The following is a 26450-nucleotide window of genomic DNA, read 5'->3' as shown; positions in this document are numbered from 1 at the left end:
TCACATCATTAGATAGAACAAGGAAACAGAAGATCAACACGGAAACAGAGAACTTGAACAATATGTTAAATGAGTTAGACCTAACAGACATATACAGAACACTGTATCCAAATTCAGAGGGTTATACATTCTTCTCAAGTGCCCATGGATCATTCTTCAGGACAGACTTCATGTTAGGGCACAATGCAGCTCTTAATAAATATAAAAAGAATGAAATTATACAAAGCACTTTCTCAGATCATAATGGAAACTGGAAATCAATAATAGATAGGAAAAAAGTAAATTCGCAAATGTGTTGAGGCTGAACAACACACTCCTAAACAATCAGTGGGTCAAAGAAGAAATTGTAAAGTGAAATCAGTAAATATATTGAGACAAATGAAAACAAGACCACGACTTAATCAAAAGTTATGGGATATAGCGATGGCAATTTTGAGAGGGAAATTTACAGCCCTAAATGCCTGTATTAAAAAAGAAGAAAGAGCTAAACTCAAAGATTTAACTGAACAATTAGAGAAACTAGAAAAAGAACAGCAAACCAATGCCAAAGCAAGCAAAAAGAAAGAAATAATAAAGATTAGAGCAGAAATAAATGAAATTGAGACCAAAAAAGCAATAGAGAAAAACAACAAAACCAAAAGCTGGTTCTTTGAGGAGATGAAAAAAACTGACAAACCCTTAGCTAGACAAACACAGAAAAAAAGAGAGAAGAGGCAAATAAATAAAATCAGAAATGAACAGGGGAAGTTACAACTAAACCCACAGAAATAAAGACTCATAAGAGGATATTATGGGGAAGTGGACTTGGCCCAATGGATAGGGCACCCACCTACCACATGGGAGGTCCACGCTTCAAACCCTGGGCCTCCTTGACCCGTGTGGAGCTGGCTCATGTGCAGCACTGATGCGCACAAAGTGCCTTGCCACACAGGGGTGTCCCCGCATAGGGGAGCCCCACGTGCAAGAAGTACGCCCCGTAAGGAAAGCCGCCCAGCATGAAAGAAAGTGCAGCCTGCCCAAGAACGGCACCGCACACACAGAGACCTGACACAGCAAGATGATGCAACAAAAAGAAGAAACGCAGATTCCTGGTGTTGTTGATAAGGATAGAAGCGGTCACAGAAGACCACACAGTGAATGAACACAGAGAGCAGACAACTGGGAGGGGGGGTAGGGAAGAGAAATAAATAAAAAATAATCTTTAAAAAAAAAAGAGGATATTATGAGAAACTTTATGACAACAAACTAGACAACCTAGATAAAATGGACAAATTCCTAGAAATACACAAACAACCTACCCTGATGCTACAAAAAATACAAGAACTTAACAAACCAATCACATTTAAAGAGATTGAGTCTATCATCAAAAACTTGCCAGCAAAGAAATATCCAGGACCAGATGGCTTCACAGGTGAATGATCCCAAGCATTTCAAAAATAATTAATACCAATCCTGTTTAAATTCTTCCAAAAAATTGAAGAGGAGGGAAAATTACCCAACACTTTTTATGAAGCCAACATCATCCTAACACCAAAGCCAGATAAAGATACTACGAGAAAAGGAAATTACAGACAAACCTCTCTAACGAACACAGATGCAAAAATTCTCAATAAAATACTTGCAAATCAAATCCAACAGCATATCAAAAGACTTGTACATCATGACCAAGTGGGATTTATTCCTGGTATGCAAGGCTGGTTCAACATAAGCAAATCAATCAACATAATACACCACATTAACAAACTGAAGGAAAAAAACCCACATGATAATCTCAATCAATGCAGAAAAGGCATTCAATAAAACCCAGCATTCTTTTTTGATAAAAACACTTAAAAAGATAGGAATAGAAGGCAAATTCCTCAATCTGATAAAAGGCATATATGAAAAACCCAGAACCAACATCATACTCAATGGGCAAAGGTTGAAAGCTTTTGCTCTAAGATCAGGAATAAGACAAGGATGATCACTGTTACCACTGTCACTCAATATTGTAATTAGAAGTTCTAGCTAGGGCAATTAGATAAGAAAAAAAATTAAAAGCATCCAAATGGGAAAAGAGGAAGTAAAACTCTCACTGTGGATGATATGATCCTGTACTTAGAAAATTTTGAAATATCTATGACACAGCTACTTGAGTTAATAAATGAGTTCAGCAAAGTGGCAGGATATAAAATCAACATGCAAAAATCAGTAATGTTTTTGTACACTAGTACTGAACAATCTGAGGAGGAAATCAGGGGAAAAATTCTATTTTCAATAGTAACAAAAAGACTCAGATACCTAGGAATTAGTTTAACCAAAGAAGGATAGGACCTATATGCAGAAAATTATAAAACAATGCTAAAAGAAATCAACGAAGACCTAAACAAATGGAAAGACATTCTGTGTTCATGGACTGAAAGGATATCATGAAGATATCAATCTTACCCAAACTGATTCATAGATTCAATGTAATGCCAATCAAAATCCCAACAGCTTACTTTACAGAACTAGAAAAGGCAATTAGCAAATTAATTTGGAAGGGATAGCCAAAAGCACTAGAAAAAGAAGTGATACGGGAGGAATTTCACTGCCTGACCTTGAAACATATTACAAAGCTACAGTGGTCAAAACAGCACGGTACTGGCATAAAGACAGACATATCAATCAGTGGAACAGAATTGAGAACCCAGAAATAAACTCTCACCTATACATTTGGCTGGTTTTGACAAACCTACCAAGTTAATGTTAACAGGAGAAAACAATTTCTTCAACAAATAGTGCTGGGACAATTTGATATCTATAACCAAAAGAATGAAAGAGGGAGGACCCCTATCTTACTCCATATACAAGAATCAACTCAAAATGGATCAAATACCTAAATATAAGAGCAGGATCATAACTACTAGAAGAAAATGTAGGGAAACATCTTCAAGACCTTGTAATAGGTGGTGGTTTCCTGGACTTGACACCCAAAGCATGTGCAACAAAAGAAAAAAATGGATAAATGAGACCTCCTCAGAATTAAACATTTTTGACAAAAGAATAAAAAAGCAGCCAAATCAATGGGAGAAAATATTTGAATCACATATCTAATAAGAGTTCAATATCCAGGATATATAAAGAGACGTTACAACTCAACAATAAAAAGACAAGTGACCCAATTAAAAAATGGGCAAAAGACTTGAATAGACATCTGTCTGAAGAAGAAATAGAAATGGCAAAAAGAACACATGAAGAAATGCTCAACATAACTAATGATTAGGGAAATGCAAATCAAAGCTATAATGAGATATCATTTCACATCTATCAGAATGGCCACTATTAAAAAGACAGAGAGCTATAAATGTTGGAGAGAATGTGGAGAGATAGGAACACTTATTCACTGTTGATGGGAATGGAGAATGGTACAGCAACTGTGGAGGAGTGTTTGGTAGTTCCTAAGAAGTTGAATACAGACTTGCTATGTGACCCTGTAATACCACTATTGGGTATATACTCAGAAGAACTGACAACAGTAACATGAACAGACATTTACACACTGATGTTCATTATTCATGATTGCCAAAAGTTGGAAACAACCCAGGTGTCCATCAAAAGATGAATGGATAAACAAACTGTGGTGCATTCACATGATGGAATATTATGCAGCTGTAAGAAATGCAGTTGTGGGAAGCAGACATGGCTCAATGGATAGGGCATCCGCCTACCACATGGGAGGTCCACAGTTCAAACCCAGGACCTCCTTGACCCGTGTGGAGCTGGCCCATGTGTAGTGCTGATGTGCACAAGGAGTGCTGTGCCACACAGGGGTGTCCCCTGCATAGGGGAGCCCCACATGCAAGGAGTGCGCCCCGTAAGGAGAGCCACCCAGCAGGAAAGAAAGTCCAGACTGCCCAGGAGTGGTGCTGCACACATGGAGAGCTGACGCAGCAAGATGATGCAACAAAGAGAGACACAGATTCCCATGCCGCTGACAAGAATAGAGGTGGACAGAAAAGAACACACAGCGAATGGACACAGAGAACAGACAACTGGGGGGGATGGGAAGGGAGAGAAATAAATACAAAATAAATAAATCTTAAAAAAAAAAAAAAGGACATTATGTTGAACAAAGCAAGCCAGACATAAAAGGACAAATATTGTATGACTGCTTTACTATAAACCAAATATACTGTGTAACATATTGTATGATTAAAAAAAAGTTTCCAATACATTTAACTAAGAAATGTATGTCTTTATTCAACTGTGTTTTCTTTTTAGTTTTTGTTTATAGTTTCAATTACTAAATGTATAAAATAAAGTTTAAAAACTTTGAAAAAAAAAAGTAAACTTAAAGACTATTCCTAAGACCAAATGGTAGGCCGTATTATTTTTTTCAGGGTTTCAGTTCAGACAATAGTCTTTTACACATTGCATTTTAACATAGCAGGCCAAAAGTCTTTGATGCAGCACTCTAAAATTTTAATTTAAGACTTAATTTTGAGACCTGGACTGACAGGCCAATATTTATTTTGTCATCAAAAACAGAGAAAATGGCAGTTTTTCACATATGACAGTTTAGGCAATTTTAGTGAATAATCTAATCTTTATATTTCAAAGCAATTTTCTCTTTATCATAAGCATCTTCATCATATTGTGGGGAAAGGAAAGCACATCATAAGCATCTTTATCATATTGTAGGGAAAGGAAATCAAAATAGGTGAGGGAAGCTGATGTAATACAAGTGGTTGAGCACTGCTTCCCAGGTATGAGGTCCCAGTTTGATCCCTGGTACCTCCTAAAAACAATCAAACAAACCAAAAAAAACTAACAAATGAAAAAACCAACTCTCATTGGGTTCTGGATATAGTTCAGTGGTTGAGCACCTTGTTCCCATGTATGAGGTCTGGGGTTCAATCCCCAGTGCATCATTAAAAAAAAAAAAAAAAAGGTGAGCTTTGTTTCTGCTTAAAAATTTACGTGGAAAAGAGGCTGAAAGTAATGAGGCAAGTAGATCCTGGAAATTATAACTGCAAGGTTGTTATAGGAGAAATATACATTGTACATAATGAAAACATTAATTTATATTGCAATTACAGTAATTCAGAGCTCTCCCAGGAAATAAGAAGAGTGGGAAAACATGTGGAAAGACAAAAAACTGGGAGATAGAATTGTGTGTTCTGGAAATTACATACAAAACTCATAGTATTCAATACAAAAGGTAAAGAAGTAGCATGAGGTAAGACTAAAGGAAGTATGCTAAAGTCAAATCCTAAGGTGCTAAGGCATTTGGATTTGACTCTGTAGGTGACAGGAAGCCAGCAAAGGGCTATAAGTAGTAGGTGAAATATCAGACTTACCTCTTTACTCACAGCTTGGTACTTGTCAAAGTTTGGGGGCACTATAATAAGTTGTGGGCAAAGTCTCTTAGCAATAAATCCTGGCATAGCGGCACGAACACCAAACCTCCTTGCGTGGTAATTTGAAGTAGACTGAAAGAAAATTGGCCACATGGGGAAAAATACACAAACCTAAATGGACATATTGATCCATGCATTTGTAAGAAATATTACTGTTGTACGTTTTTAATTCAAGGACATTTTTTTATAGGCCACTGTCTTGAACCAAAATTTTTTTTTTAAGATTTATTTTATTTTATTTATTTCTCTCCCCTTTCCCCCCCCACCCCACCCCCCATCCCCCCTGCCCCAGTTGTCTGTCCTCTGTGTCCATTTGCTGCATGTTCTTTTCGTCCACTTCTGTTGTTGTCAGCTGCACAGGAATCTGTGTCTCTTTTTGTTGTGTCATCTTGTTGTGTCAGCTCTCTGTGTGTGTGGTACTATTCCTGGGCAGGCTGCACTTTCTTTCGCACTGGTGGCTCTCCTTAGGGGGCGCACTCATTGTGCGTTGGGCTACCCTATGCGGGGGACACCCCTGCGTGGCACGGCACTCCTTGCGCGCATCAGCACTGCATGTGGGCCAGCTCTACACAGGTCAAGGAGGCCTGGGGTTAGAACCGTGGACCTCCCATGTGGTAGACGGACGCCCTATCCACTGGGCCAAGTCCGCTTCCCTGTCTTGAACCAAATTTTAACTTTATCCTATCATGATATTATTATTCCATAGATCCTCTCCCACATTCCCCTGACATTTATGATGTGACACACCAGGTAATAAGCAAGATTGTGATAATAAAAAGGTTCTAGCAACTAAACTTGCAATATAGTATTGATTAAGGTTTGGATGACAGTGGGTGATTTTACATCAAAGTAATAATGTTTTGTTTGGGAATTTGCTCTATTTTAGGAATTTGGTAATTTTCATATCTGGAAAAAAATCAAAGGTCTAATGTATCCTCAAAATAAGTTCCCAAAATGAAGTGATTAAAGCTTAAAGGAACTTTAGAATCAAGGTTTATTTCAGAACCATTTTTGGTGAAACTTTTGACTGGGAGATGGAACTAAAAACTTTGAGAGTGAAGGAGAACATTACTAAATCCTGTTAAAGAAGCTATCTAATCAAAGTCTACACAAATGTGGTAGACATTCAGAATCTTTATTTGGAATCTCACATGAAAATTCAAAGAAATGGAAAACTGAGCCTATCAAAGGAAGTATTACAGAATAATATCAATTTGCCATTAATAATTTTCAAATGACATATAAAAAATCTTGATAATACTAAAAATTATGCTAATCCTTTATCAGTGGTCTCAAACAGAAAATGAAGGTAGCATAAAAATGCTTATAAAAATAGGTCTGATGGGGATGCAGATGTAGCTCATTGGTTGAGTACCTGTCTGTTTCCCATGTGTGAGGTACTGGGATCAATTCCCTGTACCTCCTAAAAAGAAAAAAAAAATGGTCAAATGAATTGATATGAAAGCTGATCTACCAGAGATTGACAAAATTTTAGACATGAATTCCTCTAACTTGTGATGATTTAGAAATTACAAAAATAATGTTATAGATTCTGCCATCAATAGGTGGGTTCTAGTACCTCATGCCATGTGACTTGCCTTAACTTGCTTTGACCAAAAGAATGTGGTTGAAGAGACATTATTCTATCTGTAACAGACTGAAAAAAACAAACATGTACTATCACTACCATTAATTTGTAGATACACTTTTATGAGTTTGATAAGAAAAAAATTATGCTTCAAATCTCATTAAAAGATGGAAATCCATTAGCTCAGCATACGAAAGGGGAAACCTTTGTTTAAATATAGAGTAATATCATTTTGAATTTGGAAACAATAATCAATTTTTAGGAGGATAGCAATTTTAGGATGGAAAATATTTCGTAGGTTTAAACAGCAGTGGGTTTTGCCTTTTAACAATCCTATATCATATACATACATTTAATTTTATTAAGAATTTTATATATATGATATTACATTCTCAATATATGGCTTTATATTCTTAACAAAATTGAACAGTTTCTTTCAAATATTCATTTTGGATTTGAAAGAATTGTTTTAAATAAAGATTATTTTAGAGCCAGAGTTGTTAGCTACCTGTATATCTATAGAAGCAGAAATAAAGAAAAATCAGATTGTATTTTTATAATAAAATAACTCAGCAGGAATTAGGTTTACAGATATCTAAGGCATTGGAAGGAGTTAGGAACAGGGAAGAACTCTTCCTATTTCTGTAGTCTTTGTTTCTTCCTGTAGATTGCTTTTCATTATTAAAAAACTGGAATAGATATTCCAGTTGCTACTTTTAACACCCACATTTCAGCTACATACAGCTATCCTGGTCACCTTTACTTTCTATGTTTAGGGTGGCAATAATGAAAAGCAATGTAATAATCAGAAAAGTAAAAGTCCCAGGTCATGGGGAAACTACTTAATTGTAGACTAATGTACTATATTATTGAAATATGTTACTCTACAGCAAGGATTGGCAAAGCTCTCCTATAAAAGCCCAGATGGTAATTACTTTAGGCTTTCTGCTGTAGCTACCCAACTCTGCTCTTTTAGTGCAACAGTAGTAATAAATGAATGGGTCTGACTATGCTCCAATAAAATCTTATTTACAAATCCCATCTGCAGACTGGATTTGGCCTACAGGCCACAGTTTGCCAATCTCTGCTTTAGAATAATATTTCCTTTTCTTTATTCTTCAAATCTCCCATCTACTAGGTTTATAACTTTGGACAAGTTATTAACCATCTTCCTGAGTTTGTTTTCTTATTTGTCAAAATGAAAGAAAATTTGTACCTCAAGGGATTCTGAAAGGAATCAGTAATAGAGCATATATAAAGCATCCCAAAATATCTGGCAAACTGGTTGAACTCAATAAAGGCTTACCCCTTCATGTACAAGTAAGATTTACTGAGTGTGTTATGAAATTTCCTTTTTGCCTTTGATTTTTATTGACTTACCAACATACTCACTGATCCTACAGCAATAGGTTTATCCTTCAGTTCTGGATTGTCCCTCATTTCTACAGCTGCATAGAAAGCATCCATGTCAATGTGGACTATGGTATTGTTCAGATCCCGGCTCCGCTCTAATTCCATTGCAAATCTGTCAACCTTAATATTAAAAAAAGTTAACATACCTTTAGACAACATAATAATGAAATACCATTAATTATAACATCTGCCTCCATAGCGCTTATATTTCAATTACAGCAGACAGACAATAAACAAAATAATTGAAATGATTAAGCAAAAACAGGATGCTAGAAAGTGGCAAAAGAGAAATATACCAGGGAAGGGATGGTGGTAAGTATGGGGGTGGGGGTGGGGTGGGGTGGGTTGTTGCAGTTTTAGATAGGATGACCATGGAAGATTTCACTGAGAAGATGCCATATGAGGAAAATCCTAAGAAAAGTAAAAAATTTCTTTAGAGAGCATTAGACTGGTAAGAAAAAAAAGAAATGAAAGGGGGTAGAAATAATCAAAATAGGTCAGTAAAAGAAAATGTTTATGTATGAGATATACCCATTCCCAACTGTTCATTTCCTCTGGTCTGCCTCGACTACAGAGGCTCAGAAAGCTAAACACTTACTTTCCTAGTTTTCCTTGCAGCTGGGGGGTAACAATTTTGGTCTATAAAATAATATAAGGAAGTCTGTGGTAGGAGGGATGGGGTAGGGCAGGGGTACATCTGGAAAAGCTTTTCCTATTCTGATAAAAGGGAACTGATGAACTAGTGCTGTCTTCTTAGTTATTCAACCATGAATGCTGACTATGATGTCAGGAGCTGTAGTAATTATGTTAAAACCATGAGGCAATAAGCCTATATACCAAGGACCCCAGAATAGAGAAACAGGGCAAACCTAGCGGGTTTGTGATGATATCAAGGTACCAGTCCCAGACTGCCCTCTTCCACACTTCTTATAATGTGGGAAAATAACATTATTATAAGTTAGGTTTCCTATTACTTGATGCGAATGGTTATTTAATTAATAGTTTAGGTTAAATTTTTAAAAAAAGAAACTCTAGAAACACTGAGTTAAGCTCTCTCCTAGGAACTGCTATATTCTTGGAGACTAGAAATACTTTTTACCAAGTAAGAAATTTTGGCCTGTCAAAGCCCTAAATGAGGAAATTAGGGATTCGTAGCAGTTTAAGGATCAAGCTTATTCAGAAGAGACCTTGTGCAGGACTTCAGGTGAGGTTCTGTTACAGAATTCTGTAACTTAACTAGCTCTCTCACTTCCATGCCACAGAATTTAATGTTTGCTTACTTGTTTTCCTGGTCTTACTATGGCATGTACTCAATTAGATATTAAATTGTGAATTATTTTGGTAGAAAAATCTTAGCTGCCTTTAAATTCTTTCCCTAAAGGAAGGGGAGACTGGTAGGAAAAAAGAAATGAAGTTTATGCTGATATATTAAAGTTGGTTAAAAAAAAAAAAAAGCAGAATTTTTGATAGAAATTTCAGAGGCTAATCTCTTAGAATCAGACATCATACCTAATAAATAGAACATTGCAATATTACTACAATTTCTCATCCAGCCTTAAAACAACTATTTCTTCCAGGGAATCAGTTATAAAGTAGAAAATAGTATGCTAACTAGATACAAACAAAGCATGGAGACTAATAAAAAGAATGGTAGATTAAAAGCAAACTATTCTTTATTCATCTATAAAATATGCCTGAATATGAGTGTCAAATGAGAATAAGGGAGTGGCATTTGAAATATCTTATCCCTGAATCATCTGAAAAGGAAAAATAAAAAGCAAACCAAATGGGAGAAAATTCTCCTCAGACTCATAGATTAATAATGTTACAACAGTTTCTTCAGCAATCTATTCAATTTTCTTTGTTTAAAGTAACTGTACAGTTGCCAAAAAGAAATCTCCTCACTGCATGACTCATACATTCCACTTTCCTTTACTATCTCTCATTAGTCACCCTTCTCTGGGTTCTTCTCTTTCTATATCTAGCATATGCACATCGCCACTGTTTTTTTAAGTTTCTTTTACTCTACTCCCTGTTCATGTTCTCTTTTTCTCCATTTTCCTTAGCACAATTTTTCTTTCCGAAAGATTTTCAAGTCCTGATCTGAGTCTCTAACATGTACTTTATTCCCTTTGCTACTGCTGAGAGCCAGTGTGTGCCACAGTGACTAAGGATATGGGCTTTGGTTCGGGTCCCAGCTCTGCTACTTATTAGTTACATAACAGGGGCAAGCTAAACCCCTAATCCTTACCTTTTTTTTATTTGTAAAGTATGAATAAATTAATTTCAAAAGGTTGTTGAAGAAAAAGAGATGCCCTTGTAATATACTTTTCTAGGAATATAGTAAGGGCTTAATGATATTACCTGTAATTTTAAAAGTAGTAGTAACATTGAATATATTATATGTGTGGTACAATATGCTAATTGCTTCTTATATTAACTCACTGAATGGTTAAAATAAGTCTGAGATAATTATTATTCCCATTTTATAAAAGAGGAAACTGAAGCTCAATAGGATTAAGTAATTTGCCCTAAGTCATATAATGGGTACGTTTTAGAGCTAGACCCACCAACGGGTAAGTTTTGGAGCTACTCCAAAGCCTGTGCTCTTTCTATTATGCTTCCCTAAAATAGATTTTAGGAAGTCTTTAAGAAGTTGTTGATGTGGGAGGAATGGGAGGTGTGGGGAATGGGGTATATGGGAACCTCTTATATTTTTTAATGTAACATTTTGTGTGATCTATGTATCTTAAAAAAAAGATTTAAAAAAAAAGCTAGAAAATGTAATATGTATAGCATAGTTAATCCACATGTGAATGTGAATTATGAATATGGGTAAAATTACATATATTATAAGACCATTTTTTTGATGCTTGTTAGTACTATAAGATGTTCGTATCAGACCAAAAAACCCCATTATGCTAGTTGAAAGAAACCAGACACAAACTACTACATATTATATGATTCCATTTATATAAATTATAAATATAAATCAATTTATAAAGATGAAATTAGATTAGTAGTTATGTAAGTGTGGGGAAGGACTGCTAAGGGGTTTGGAGTTGTTCTTTTTGGAGGAATGAAATTGTTCTAAAATTTTTTGTGGTGATGAGTATACAACATTGTGATTATACTAAAAGACATTGATTATACACTTTGGATATGTGAATATATCTCAACACTGCTTAATATATAAAAACATGTCCAAGAATAGCCAGAAATAGCAGCTATGTACAGCAGGGGAAGTAAAGAGATTGAGAGGTGAAAAATTTTGTCTGTTTTTTGTTTATTATTATTATTATTTGTATTGAAATAATGAAAATGCTCTAATAATGATTAAATGTACAACCATGTGATTATACCAAATACCACTGATTGAAAAAAGTCTTTAACATTAAAATAAGTTCAAACTCTAACGCTATAATTTATAAACATATTATCTTATTAATATTAAAAATTTCCCTCTATCTCTCTATATTAGAGACTATCTCAGAAAAAATGTTTTTCATTTTCTTGACTTAGTATTTCTTTAAAAACTGTTGAGTAAATTTGAGCTAATAAAATTAATTGTTATGATGATCAAAATGTACCAATTTTCTGTGTGGTTGCCATTTAAATTAACATGGATGTTTACCTATTCAATTTGTGAACCTATGTTATTATGAGATGTATTGGCAGCCACAAAAATGATTGTGCCTTTAGGAAGTCTAATGAGAATGGAATGCGGTGAGGAACACTACTAAATACCATAGAGAGGTTTTGAATAAATGCCATAGAAATTCATGTCTGCAGAGATTATTTACCTCAACTTAACTAGAAATGATTCATACTATCTTATTAACACATGTATTAAAATTTAGTACTTGGAAATTTTGACTCAAAAACACATTTCCCACAAAAAGATCTCTGCTCTTTTAGACTGTCTTGACTCCTAAGTACTTCCTTAAATACCCTCCCATTTATACAACTTCTTTTAGAGGAAGCTTAACAAATGAAATATTTCAACAATCAACGTAAAACACATTTCCTGCCATTCCTCTTACATAAGAGGCCAGAAAACCTCCCATGAAATAGCAAAAAACTGTCACAAAATCTGACGTTCTGCTAATAATGTAAAATATTTTCTATTCCTTCATATTATTAGCATATTGAGGGATATGAGCTTTAAAAATAGTATGAATAGCAAAAAGCTATGTGACACCACTCATATGTACTTTAAAACTTTATGAGTGAGATTTTTAGAGTATAGATCAATAAAACTTACCAAAAAGGGCACAGAAAATAAATAGCCTTAGGATTATTATCATTTAAAAAATAATTTTATTGTGAACAGCTGGATTTTTTAAAAATTTGATAAAATGATTCTTAAGTTTATTTGGAAGAAACAATGTACAAGAAAGATATTTTTTTCTAGAAGAACAGTGAGGAAGAATATAAAACTATATTATTATTGTTCAGTAATTAAAACTGTATGGTACTGATGCAGGAAAAGACTCAACTGATTAGAAGGAAGGGTCCAGAAACAAATCTAAGTACAATGGGAATTTAGTATATGAATATGCCTCATTTCAATTTAGTGGGGAAAGGAGTCATGACAATAAATGGCGTTCAGACAAGTGAACCCCTATTTAGGAAAAAAACCACCATTTCGGGAAAAACATAATAGCATTTAGGAAAAAATATTTCACACCTTATATCAAAACTAATTCCAAATGGACTAAAGATTTGAATGTAACAAAATCTATAAAAATACTAATAGAGGAGACAACTACCAAGATGGCAGCAGAGTAAGGAGATCCTAGAGTCAGCTCCTGCTACAAGGCAGTTCATAATCACCCAGAGCTAACTAAAGCACCTGTCTGGGGGCTCCAGGAGACCAGAAGAGCATTCAGCAACATCCTTGAAAGAGTGGAAGCAGGAGCCTGCCCATCTTCAGAGAAGATTTGTAAGTAGAGCACTCCATGCCCTGGAGGCTGGTGCCCATCCTCCACTGGAGGCATAAGCCACAACAGGAGCTAGTCCACGGCTGGAATTGGAAGCTCCGCTTCCCCAAAACAGGGGAAGAAGAGACTGTTGGGCATCAACTTCAGCTACTGATTAGCAAATTCAGCAGGCTAAAGTATAATCCTAAGAACAGCTAAGATTTCAAACTGTCCAAGTCAGAAAAAGGCCGACAGTCTCCATCTTAACTTCATGTCTGGCGTGAGGGGAAGTGGGGCAGACTGAAAATCACAGTGCTGATAGGGACCAGCTTCTTTCCATCCAGATCAGATTACAGCTCTAGCCTAAGCTCCAGGCCCACCTCTGGCAGGGAGGAAGCTGTGGGGACCTGTGCCAGTGTCTCCAGGAAAATAAGGCCACGTTGAGGAGGCTGGTGATCATCCTATTCTGGTGATGCAAGCTGCGTCAGGAGCTATTCTGAGGCTAGGGTTGGAAACTACATTTCTCAAAAACAGGAGAGGAAAAGATGTTGGCCACTGGCTTCAGCTGCTGAATAGTAAACTCAGTTGGCTAAATTATAACACTAAGAACAGCTTAAGTTTGAACCTGTCCAAGTCGGAAAGCAGCCAGTAGCCACCATTTTGACTCTACCTCCTACATGAGGAGAAGCCAGGCTGACTGAAAATCACAGTGATGGTAGAGACTGGTTTCTTTCACCCTGGTTGGCCTGCAGCCCTAGCCTAGGCCTCAGTACCACCTCTAGCAGGGAAGAAGCTGGTGAGCCCTGCACCAGCCTATCCAGGTAACTGCAGGTACATTTGGCTGACACCGACTGAACAACTGCAAGTTTATCCGGACAACTGAGGTCATCTTGGACCTGCACTGTGTAGATTGCTGCCCACACCTGCAGCTCAATCCCTGTTCCAGGCAGGGGAGAAAGAGGCGTGAAGCTTCATTAGGCACTCAGTCACTCTGGGCAATGAAAGTCTAGGCCTGCACAACTTGGATTATTCAACACAGCTGTGGTTCTCTCCCTACCCCTGGCAAAGGAGAAAGTTGGGAGAAGTTTCATCAGTCCCTGGGGTAACGAGGGCAGCTTGAGCTGCCACAGCTTACAGCACCAACTACATCCTTGGCTCCCACTGCACAACCAGCAAGGGAGAAAGGGCAGGAAGCCATAAACTAAATAGAAAAACTGCACCCAGAATAAATACTCTAGTAAGCCAAATGCCAAGACACCAATACAAAATTACAATCCACACCAAGATACACGAAGATATGTCCCAGTTAAAGGAATAAGATAAGCCTCCAGATGACATAAAGGAATTGAGACAACTAATCATAGATGTTCAAACAAATCTCCTTAATAAATTCAATGAGATGGCTAAAGAGATTAAGGATATTAAGAAGACATTAGATGAACACAAAAAAGAATCTGAAAGCATACATAGAAAAAGAGCAGATCTTATAGGAAATGAAATTAAAAATACACTGGAATCATATAATAGTAGATTTGAGAAGGTAAAAGAAAGGACTGGTGAGCTTGAAGAAATGGCCTCTGAAACTGAACATAAAAAAGAACAGATGAAGAAAAGAATGGAAAAAAATGAACAAGGTCTTAGGGAGCTAAACAATAGCAACTGATGTGCAAACATATGTGTCATGGGTGTCTCAGAAGGAGAAGAGAAGGGAAAAGGGACAGAAGGAATATTTGAAGAAATAATGGTAGAAAATTTCCCAACCCTTTTGAAGGACATAGATATCCATGTCCAAGAGGTACTACATACTCCCATCTGAAAGAATCCAAATAGACCAACTCTGAGACATAGTAATCAGAATGTCAAATGCCAATGATATGGGAAGTGGATTTGGCTCAACTGATAGAGCATCCACCTACCACATAAGAGGTCCAGGGTTCAAACCTGGATGTGTGCAAGGAGTGTTGTGCCATTCAGGGGTATCCCCCACGTAGGGGAGCCCCGTGTGCAAGGAGTGCACCCTGCAAGGAGAGCCACCCTGTGTGAAAAAAGCGCAGCCTGACCAAGAGTGGTGCCACACATATGGAGAGCTGATGCAGCAAGACACAACAAAAAGAGACACAGATTCCCAGTGCCACTGACAAGAATGCAAGTGGACAAAGAAGAACACAAAGTGAGTGGACACAAAGAGCAGACAATGGGGGGAAGGCAGGGAAGGGGAGAAAAATATATAAAAAATAAATCTTAAAAAAAAAAAAAAAGCCGATAGAGAATTCTGAGAGCAGCAAGAGAAAAGCAATGCATAACATATAAGGGATACCCAATAAGATTAAGTGCTGATTTCTCACCAGAAACTGTGGAGACAAGAAGACAGTAGTATGATATATTTAAGGTACTGCCAGAGAAAAACTTCCAGCCAAGAATCTTATATCTGGTAAGACTGTCCTTCAAAAATGAGGGTGAACAGGGAAGTGGACTTGGCCCAATGGATAGGGCATCCACCTACCACATGGGAGTCCGTGGTTCAAACCCTGGGCCTCCTTGACCTGTGTGGAGCTAGCCCATGCGCAGTGCTGATGCACACAAGGAGTGCCGTGCCATGCAGGGATGTCCCCCGCATAGGGGAGCCCCCCACACACAGAGTGCACCCCATAAGGAGAGCTGCCCAGAGCGAAAGAAAGTGCAGCCTGCCCAAGAATGGCACTGCACACACAGAGAGCTGACGCAGCAAGATGAAGCAACAAAAAGAAACACAGATTCCCGGTGCTGCTGATAAGCATAGAAGTGGTCACAGAAGAACACCCAATGAATGGACACAGAGAGCAGACAACGGGGGGGGGGGGGGGGGAGGAGGGAGAGAAATAAATAAAATAAATAAATCTTTAAAAAAAAATCATGAGGGCGAGTTTAGAATATTAACAGATAAACAGAAACTGACGGCAAGTGGATATGGCTCAAATGATAGAGCATCCACCTACAGAAAGGAGGTCCAGGGTTCAAACCCAGGGCCTCCTGGCCCATGTGGTGAGCTGGTCCAAGTGCAGTGCTGCCATGCGCAAGGAGTGCTGTGTCACGCAATCCCACATAGGGGAGCCCCACGAGCAAGGAGTGCACTCTGCAAGGAGAGCTGCACCACACGAAAAGTGCAGCCTGCCCAGGAGTGGTGCTGCACACATGGAGAGCTGATGCAGCAAGATGATGCAACGAAAAAGGAGATACAGATTCCCAGTGCCGCTGAGAATGCAAGCGGACACAGAAGAACACACAGCAAATGGACACAAGAGAGCAGACAACGGGGTGGGGAAGGGGGGGGGGGGGGAGAAATAAGCAAAAATAAAATAAATCTTAAAAAAATAAAACAGAAAAAACAAAAAAGAGAAACTGATAGAGTCTGTAACAAAGAGATCAGCTTTGCAGGAAATACTAAAGGATGTGTGTACTAGTTTGATATCGTTATGAATTCCAAAAGTAGATATTGGATTATGTTTGTAATCTGGTCTGTACCTGGGCATGATTGAGTTATGATTAGGGCTTTGATTGGGCCATGTCATTAGGGCATTGAGTTCCCACCCCTTGGTGGTGGGGGGGGGCACTCACAGATAAAAGGCATGGCAAAGGACAGAGTTAAGGGGTTTTGATTTTGGAGTTTTGATGTTGGGAGTTTGATGCTGAAACCTTAAGCTGGAGTCCTGGGAAGAAAGCTCACAGAGGAAAGAGAAGCCAGTCCCAGGAAGAGAGGAACCCTGAGCCCAGGAAGAAGCAAGCCCTGGGAAGAAAGGAACCTTGAACACAGAGAGAAGCAAGACCCTGCAAGGGAGGAACCCAGGAAGCCTGAACCCTTGCAGACATCAGCAGCCATCTTGCTCCAACATGTGAAAATAGACTTTGGTAAGGGAAGTAAGTTATGCTTTATGGCCTAGCATCGGTAAGCTCCTACCCTCAATAAATGCCCTTTAAAAACCAACTAATTTCTGCATCAGCACCCCTTTGGCTGACTAATACAGTGTGCTACAGCCTGAAAAGAAAAGATAGGAGAGAGAGGCTAGGAAGACAGTCTAGAAATGAAGATTTTATCAATAAAAGTAACTAAAAGTGTCAAAGGAGTGGTGAAAATAAAATATGACAGATAAAACCAAAATATTCAGGAATAAATTTAACCAACGATGTAAAGCACTTATATTCAGAAAACTACAACTCATTATTAAAAGAAATTTAAAAAGTCCTAAATAATTGGAAGAAAATTCCATGCTCACAGATTGAAGGATTAAATATCATTAAGATGTCAATTCTACTCAAATTGACATAGATTCAATGCAATCCTGATAAAAATTCCACCAGCATTTTTTAAATAAATGGAAAACACAATTATCAAATTTATTTGGAAGGGTAAGGGGTTCTGAATAGCCAGAAATATCATAAATAAGAAAAGCAAAGTTGGAGGAATCTCATTTTCAGAATTTAAATCATATTACCTAGCTACAGTGGTAAAAACAGCTTGGTACTGGCATAATGACAGACATGGACAGACAATGGAACCAAACGGATGGTTAAGAAACAGATCTTCACATACATGGTCAAGTAATTTTTGACTAGTCTGTCAAACCCATCCAGCTTGGGCTCAACAAATAGTGCTGAGAGAACTGGATATCCATAGCCACAAGAAGGAAAGAGGACCCCAATCTCACACCTTATACAAAAGTTAACTTAATATCAATCAAAACCTAAATATAAAAGTAAGAACCATAAAGCTTCTAGAAGAAAATATAGGAAAATATCTTCAAGACTAGGTGGTAGGTGGTGGATTGAGATGGACTAGTGATGTTTAATGTATGTAGAAGTTTTAATTAGCTTTACTGTAAAAGTGTAGAAATGTACAGAATTAATGGTCACACATTATAGTGAGTAACAGCTGGTTTATAAATGGGGATGTGGCTGAAAATGGTAGTCTAGGGATGTAAATGCCAACTGACAGAATGCTAGAGAATAATCTAGAGACTGAAAAGCACAGCAAACCTAGAGGTGGATGAGAATTGTAGTTGATGGTACAGATGCAAGAGTGTCCTTTGTGAGCTAGAGCAAATGTACATCACTATTGCAGGGTGGTGGGAATGTGGAGAAGCACGGGAAAAATACAACTGGAGTGACTTTTGGACTGTGGTTAACAGTAATAATATATTCTTGCAACAAAGATGTACTGTATTGATAATGGGAGAGTATGGAAAATGTGTGCCAAATGTATACTATGGACCCGGTAATAAAGGGATGATATCTCATAATCTGTAAAAAATGTTCCACCATGGTGTGGTGTGTTGATAGAGGGGTGCTGTATAGGAATTCTGCATATGTACATGATTGTTTTGTGATAGAGGGCTGCTGTATGACTGTTTTGTAAGTTTACAACTTCTGTCATAAAAATATATTTAAAAAATAATAGGGTGGGTTGGGAAAAAATACACCAAATGTAATATAAGGACTATAATTAGGAGTAAGATTTTGACAATATTCTTTTAGAATTTGTAACAAATGCCTCACGACAATGCAAGGTGTTGATGGAGGGTTGATGTATGGGACCCTTATATGACGTTATGCATGTTTGCTTTGTCAGTTAATAACTTTTACTACATACTTATTATTTATTCATGTTCATGTATAAATGACATAAAAATAATAATATTAGGGTTAGTAGTACTTTGGTTAGTAGTCATATTTTGATGATGCTCTTCTATCATTAGTTAAAAATGTTTAACAACAATGCAAGGTATTGGTGGTAGGGTGAGGTATGATAGTCCTGTATGATGTTATGTATGTTTGTTTTGTTAGTTCACAACTATTACTATACACTTATTGTTTATGTGTGTTCATGTATGAGTGATATACTTCAATAAACTTAAAAAAAAAGCTAACTTAGAAACAGAACTGTTTAGCCATATAAAAAGTGCTTAATAAAGGTCTTCATTAAAGTAAAAAGCAAAACAAAATAAAACAAAACAAAAAACAACTAAAAGAACATACAACCTTGATTGTAGGGAATAAATTTCCAAGTGTAACAATACCAAAGCCAAAAAACCCCCTTCTTTTTGGAGTAATGAAAATGTTCTAAAATTGATTGTGGTGATAAATGCACAATTCTGTGATTATACTAAAAAATCAATTGTACAGTTTGGATGGAGTATATGGTATGTGAATTTTTATCTCAAAAAAGTCTTAAAAATACTGTTGATTTTGATCACATAAGCAAAACTGTATAAGGAAAAAGACTGCAAAATTAAAAGACAAACATACTGAAAAAATATTTTCAAGAAATGGCAGAGAAAAAATATATCCTTAATGTATGAAGATTGTATAAATCAATGAAAAAGATATAAACTCTAGAAATGTGGGCAATTGTGTTGGACTGCTAGTTTCAAATCCATTCTCTCTTCCTTCCATAGCTGGGCATATGGCTACATAGCTTGAGAGTATATTTTCCAGCTTCTCTTGCAGTTAGGTGTGGTACTGTAACTTAAATTCTTGCCACTAGCATGGAGCTGAAGTATTATGTGCATTTTCTTCTTCACTTGTTTAATAGCAAATCACTTGTCTTAGACTGTTTTTCTTGTTCTTTATCCCTTATCAGGGGCTAGAATATGGACTGTAGATGACCCAGTTTTGTCAATGTAGATAAGGGTAACACTAAGGGATGATAGAACAGTACAATAAAGATCATGGGTCTCTAAATTGTCACCCCACCATCTGGGACTACCTACCTATTTTGTGAGAAAGAAATAAACTTTTATCTTATTTAACTCATTATATTTTGGGGTCTTCTTTGCCAACAACTTAGCCTGTCTCCTAACAAACAGAAACAAAGAAGAAATTTCCACAGGAAAGAAATATGAATGGCTAATATGTGAAAAGATGTTCTTTCTCTATCAGTCAAAGGAAGGCAAATTAAAACAACCATGAGATAATATTGTGGACTGTTGTATTAGCAAAAACAGACTGATAATATCTACTGTTAAATAGATATGTAGGACACCAGCAGTCATGGTGATAATGTAAAATCCTTGGTGAAAATAGGATGAGAGTGTAAAGATATGTGAATAAAAATGATCAAAAAGATTGTGTATAAACAGAAAGCTGTAACTAAGTTTGGGTAAATAAATTTTGGCACCTCTATATAGTGGAACAAATGCGGTTAAGCATTAAAAATTATGATGTGGCAGTTAAATTATCCTTTGTCATTACAGTAGACAACACGGAAACTAAAAATTAGCTTATGCTCTGGGAAAGCATATATCAAAAAGGCCATTTTATAGTTTGGTATAGAAAACATGAAATTTATGATCCCATACAGTTTTATCACAAGAGAAGGATTTTTTAGTCATTAGATTAATATTACAACTTTATCTTTTTTATTATATCTTAAAATGCTTTAATGTTGGATCAAATTTTGATGAGGGTAAACAAGTCTGGCAATCAATTTAGCTTTACTAACAGATCCTTGACTGATTTAGAGTTGCCAATCCATCATGGCTTGATGTCACTTGGTTCTTCTCAAATGTTTCTCCTGAAATAACTTTTTTTTTAATAGCAGAGGAAACTGAATATTTACCCCCTAAAATCCTGGAAGAGAACACAAAAGCTCCCTAATATTTGAAGTCTTGTGTTCCATCTTAAAAATATATGCAGATTTGGCATTTTACTCAAGAGTATGATTTTTTGTTTTAATATAACACAATTATTTTAAATTATTTTCTAGTTTAATTAGCAATCATGTTCTCCCAAATCTTTTCTGCAAAACCAGCATTGTAGGAAATGGGCCACATTTATAGGATGGTCTTTTCCAGCTGCCAAGTATGTATATAATAAAAAGAACATAGGCTTTGAATTAAATCCTAACTCTGCCAATTATATGTTGAATGAAATGGGCAAGTTAACCTAAATAAGGCACTTTTGTATAATGGAGGTAACAGTGTCTAGGTGCCCGGTCAAAGAATAGAGCAATGCTCAGCAAAATAAAGTATGCACATTTGTTAAATTTCATGCTTTATAATACAGGTATATCTCATTTTAATGTACTTCACAGATTTTGCATTTTTAAATTTATTTATATTTATTTTTTTACAAATTGTAGGTTTGTGGTAACCCTGAGATGAAGAAATCTATTGGCACCATTTTTCCAACAGCATGTGTTCACTTCATGTCTGTGTCACATTTTAGTGAATATACATATACATATTAGATATAATGCTATTTAAAACTTAATAGAATACAGCATAGTGCATAAACATAATATTTAAATGCACTGGGAAACTAAAAAATTCATGTGACTTACTTTATTGCCATACTTGCTTTATTGTGGTGGTCTGGAACTGAACCTGCAATATCTCCAAGGTATTTTTACCTTTCACCTTGTTTTCAGTATGACTTGCCCATAATGCATTTTAACTGCCAATTACTATTCTATCATCTTCCATTTTAGTTAACAACTGAATTAATACCTGTAATAGTGCATTACTTAGCTGCTGGTTGGTAATTTGAGCTTTTTGTTGCATCATATTTTCAATTCTCTGATTGACTTGCTTTTCCTTCTTGAGTTCATTTCCATAAAATCTGGACCCCTATGTAGGACAACAAAACAAAGAAAAAGAAAATATCTGAAGAAAAGTATCACTGCAGTGTAACATCAGGGCTAAGAGCACAACCTCTGGAATGAGCATGATTGGCTTCAAAACCTAGCTCTACTACTTATTAGCTATCTCCAAAATTATTTAATATTTCCATGCCTTAGTCTCCCTATCTATGAAATGAATTTAATAATAGCAACTGTTTCAGTCTCCTAGGCTGCTGAAAGCAACATACTAGGATCTCTACAATGGGGTAAAGATTCACACTCAGAAACGAACAATGTGTTTGACAGGATCTATGGGGTGTATCCAAAGCCTTAGTCAGTTGGGTCATCAGGTATCTCCTTCACTAAAAATTACCCCTTAAGAAGTATTTTAAAATACTTAAAGTCAAGTCATTAAAGAAAATCTAGAAAATTTAAAGAAAGAATTACCCATCATTCCATCACCCAATATAATATCTATCCATGGAACCTATGAGGGTTCAAGTTTCTTCACATCCTTGCTGATATTTGTTATTGTTTCTTATTTATTATGGCTATTTCAGGCTATAATAGTGTGAATGGCATGTCATTATAATTTTTAAAAAATTTTTGAATTTATTTTTTATTTATTTCTCTTCCCTTTATCGCCTCCCCCCCCGCCAGTTGTCTGCTCTCTGTGTCCATTCGCTGTGTGTTTTTCTGTGTTCACTTGTATTCTTGTCAGTGGCACCCAGAATCTGTGTCTCGTTTTATTGCATCATCTAGCTGTGTCAGCTTTCTGTGTGTGTGGCGCCATTTCTGGGCAGGCTGCACTTCTTTTGCGCTGGGCGGCTCTCCTTATGGGGTGCACTCCTTGCGCATGGAGCTCCCTTACGCGGGGGACACCCCTGCGTGGCACGGCACTCCTTGCGTGCTTCAGCACTGCGCATGGGCCAGCTCCACACGGGTCAGGAGGCCCTGGGTTTGAACCTTGGACCTCCCATGTGGTAGGTGGATGCCCTAGCCGTTGGGCCAAATCCGCTTCCCTCATTATAGCTTTTTAGTCTTTAATTTAACAAATCAATTTTAATAAAGAATAAAATGCATCCAAAATGTACAATTGATTGTATTTGGTATAATCACATAGTTAAGCATTCATCACCTCAATCACCATTAGAGCATTTTCATTATTTCAATAATAATAACAACAGCAATAAACAAAGAAAATTCTTCACCTTTCGATCTCTCTATGCTTCCCCTGCTGTGCATAGCTGCTATTTCTGGCTATTCTTGCACAATTACTTATTTATTAAACAGTTTTATTTATTTATTAAGCAGTTTATCCAAAGTGTATAGTTAGTGGCTTTTTTTTTAATAGATCAATTTTATTGGTACATATTAAGTAAGCATACAATTCATCCAAAGTGTACAATTAATTTATTTGGTATAATCACTATACCAAATAATTGGTATAATGACTAAGGATGTTGAACATCTTTTCATGTACATGTTTTATTTGGATTACTTCTTTAATGAGATGCCTATTCATATCTTTTGTCCATTTTTTAAATTGGACTGTGTTCTTATCACTGAGTTGTAAGAGTTTTTATATATTATAAAATTGTATAATTATAAATCCTTTTGTTTTGTAAATATTTTCTCCTAGTATGTTGCTTAGTACTCTATAGTCTTAATGATGTCTTTTGAAGTGCAAAACTCTTGAATTTTCATGAGGTCTAATTTATGAATTTTTTTCTTTTATGGACCACTTTTGGTATTGTATCTAAGAAATGTTTGCTTAAACCAAGGTCTCAAAGATCATCTCTAGGAAGCGGACTTGGCCCAGTGGTTAGGGCGTCCGTCTACCACATGGGAGGTTCGCGGTTCAAACCCTGGGCCTCCTTGACCTGTGTGGAGCTGGCCCAGGCACAGTGCTGATGCACACGAGGAGTGCTGTGCCACGCAGGAGTGTCCCCCGCATAGGGAAGCCCCACACGCAAGGAGTGCACCCCATAAGGAGAGCCACCCAGTGCAAAAAAAAGTGCAACCTGCCTAAGAATGGCGCCGTCCACATGGAGAGCTGACACAACAAGATGACGTAAAAAAAAGAAACACAACAACAGAAACAGACAAAGAAGAAGATGCAGCAAAACCGACACAGAGAACAGACAACCAGGATGGAGGGGGGGGGCGGAAATAAATAAATAAATCTTAAAAAAAAAAGATCATCTCCTATGTTTTCTATTAAGTTCTCTCTCTATAGCTTGTAAATTTAAGTCTATACTGAGTTCATTTTTGGTGTATGGTGTGAGGTGAGAGTCTATATACATCTTTTTACATATAGTTATCTAGCTGTCCCAGCATTATTTGATGAACAGACTATTCTTTCGCCTTGGCACATCTGTAAAAAGTCAGTTGAGGATTTCTGGGAAGATGGTAGATTAAAAATACACAGAACTTACTTCTCTCCCAGAAAAATAGCTAGAGACAGGTAGAAATGGTCTGGAAAAAAATCTTCTATGGTTTAGGACACCATGGATAGGCTGGACTTGGTCCAGAAAGCACAAATAAGAAGTTGAAAACCTGAATAGAAAGGTAACAGAACTCATAGTAATGAAAGACATGATAAGTGAAACCAAAACCATATTAGAGGGAAGAGGATTTGGCTCAACTGATAGCACGTCTGCCTACCACATGGGAAGTCCAGGGTTCAAACCCAAGACCTCCTGACCTGTATGCTGAGCTGGCCCACGTGTAGTGCTGATGTGCGCAAGGAGTGCTGTGCCACAAAGGGGTGTTCCCTGCATAGGGGAGCCCCATGTGCAAGGAGTGCACCCCCCATAAGGAGAACTGCCCAGTGCGAAAAAAGTACAACCTGCCCTGGAGTGGTGCTGCACACACAGAGAGCTGATGCAGCAAGATGATGCAATAAAAAGACACACAGATTCTGGGTGCCACTGACAAGAATACAAGCGGACAGAGAAAAACACACAGCGAATGGACACAGAGAGCAGATAACTGGGGCGGGGCGGGGGGGGGAGAAATAAATAAATAAAAATAAAATCTTAAAAAAAAACATGTTAGAAGGAAGCAGATGTGGCTCAAATGATAGAGCTTCTGCCTACCATATGGGAGGACCCAGGTTTGATCCCTGGGAACTCCAGGTAGAAAACAAAAAAGAGAAAGCATGCCTGTATGGCAAGCCAGTGCCTGTGTGGTGAGCCAGTGCTTGTGCGGCAAGCCGAGTGCCCATGTGAGTGCCCATGTGGCAAGCTGAGTGCCCACATGGCAAGTCGAGTGTCCACATGATGAGTCAGTGCCCATGCAAGTGAGTCATGCAGCAATATGATGATGCAACAAAAGAGAGATGAAGGGGAGAGTCAAGGTGAAGTCCAGCAGAAACCAAGAATGGAGGTGGTACAAGGGACAGGGAACCTCTCTCCACATCAGAGGTCCCCAATATCGAATCCCGATGAATCCTAGAGGAGAAAAATGAGAACAGAAGACAGAAAGAGAAATAGATACAGAAGATCACACAGCAAAAACAGCAGCAGGGTGGGGGGAGGGGGGAGGGGGAAAAGGAAAAAAATCACCATATTAGAAGCATACAACAGGAGACTCAAAATGATAGAAGAAGGAATAAGTGATACAGAAGACAGAACAGTTGAGAATGAAGAGAGAAAAGAATGGAAAAAAAATTGAGCAGGGGCTCAGGGAGTTGAATGATAACACAGAATGTCACAACATACATGTCATAAGAGTTCCAGAAGGAGAAGAGATGGGAAAAGGGGCAGAAAGAGTATTTGAGGAAATAATGGCTGAAAGTTTCCCAACTCTCATGAAAGAAATATACTTACACGTCCAAGAAGTACAGTGTACTCCAATTAGAATAAATCTGATAGACCTAATCAAGACACATATTACTCAGAATATCAAATGTCAAAGATAAAGAGAAAATTCTGAGAGTTTCAGGGGTAAGCAAACCATTACATACAAGGGACACCCAGTAAGACTCAGAAGAGATTTCTCATCAGAAACCATGGGGGTGAGATGTCAGTGGTATGATACAATTTGGATACTGAAACAGAAAAACTGCCAGCTGAGAATATCTAGCAAAATTGTCCTTCAAATGTGAAGGTGAATTTAAAATATTCACAAACAAACAGAACCTAAGAGAGTTCATAAGAAAGAATCCACCTTTGCAGGAACTATTAAAAGAAGCCTTACAGTCTGAAAGGAAAAGATAGGAAAGAGAAGCTTGGAGGATAGTATAGAAGAAAGAATAGCAGAAAGGATGACCAAAAGAGTAAAATGAGAAAAGAAAATAAGGGAAGGGAGCAGATGTGACTCAAGTGGTTGAGCATCTGCCTCCCACATGGGAGGTCCCGGGATTGGTTCCCAGTGCCTCCTAAATACACAAAAACAAGCAACAAGCAAAAAAAAAAAAAAAATTGAAAAAACCAACTCAGGGAAGGCTATGTGGCTCAGTGGTTAAGTGCTGGCTTTCCACATAAAAGGTCCTGAGTTCAATCCACAGACCCTGGTACCTCAAAAAGAAAAAGAAAAAGAAAAAGAAA

At 37.2% G+C, this 26450-nt stretch overlaps 1 protein-coding gene across 6 annotated transcripts in view; it reads right to left on the bottom strand.

Annotated features, from left to right (window-relative positions):
- Positions 1 to 26450, bottom strand: part of POLK (DNA polymerase kappa) — a 90277-nt gene that overhangs the window by 22209 nt on the left and 41618 nt on the right. For 4 of the 6 annotated variants that reach the window (XM_058274963.2, XM_004466533.5, XM_058274952.2 and 1 more), the window contains 3 exons: positions 21785 to 21904; positions 8350 to 8502; positions 5322 to 5453 (listed from right to left, as the gene is read on the bottom strand). In XM_058274963.2, coding sequence (XP_058130946.1) covers positions 5322 to 5453; positions 8350 to 8502; positions 21785 to 21904 — 405 coding nt within the window. The remainder of the gene's footprint in view (positions 1 to 5321; positions 5454 to 8349; positions 8503 to 21784; positions 21905 to 26450) is intronic. The other 2 variants (XM_023591155.2, XM_058274965.2) reach the window with 1 other exon arrangement.

The sequence above is a fragment of the Dasypus novemcinctus genome, chromosome 2 (genome assembly GCF_030445035.2).
Source record: "Dasypus novemcinctus isolate mDasNov1 chromosome 2, mDasNov1.1.hap2, whole genome shotgun sequence".
In the NCBI taxonomy this organism is placed as follows: domain Eukaryota; kingdom Metazoa; phylum Chordata; class Mammalia; order Cingulata; family Dasypodidae; genus Dasypus; species Dasypus novemcinctus.
Note: the sequence above shows the minus strand (reverse complement) of the source record. Positions and strands in the feature narration are given on the sequence as shown.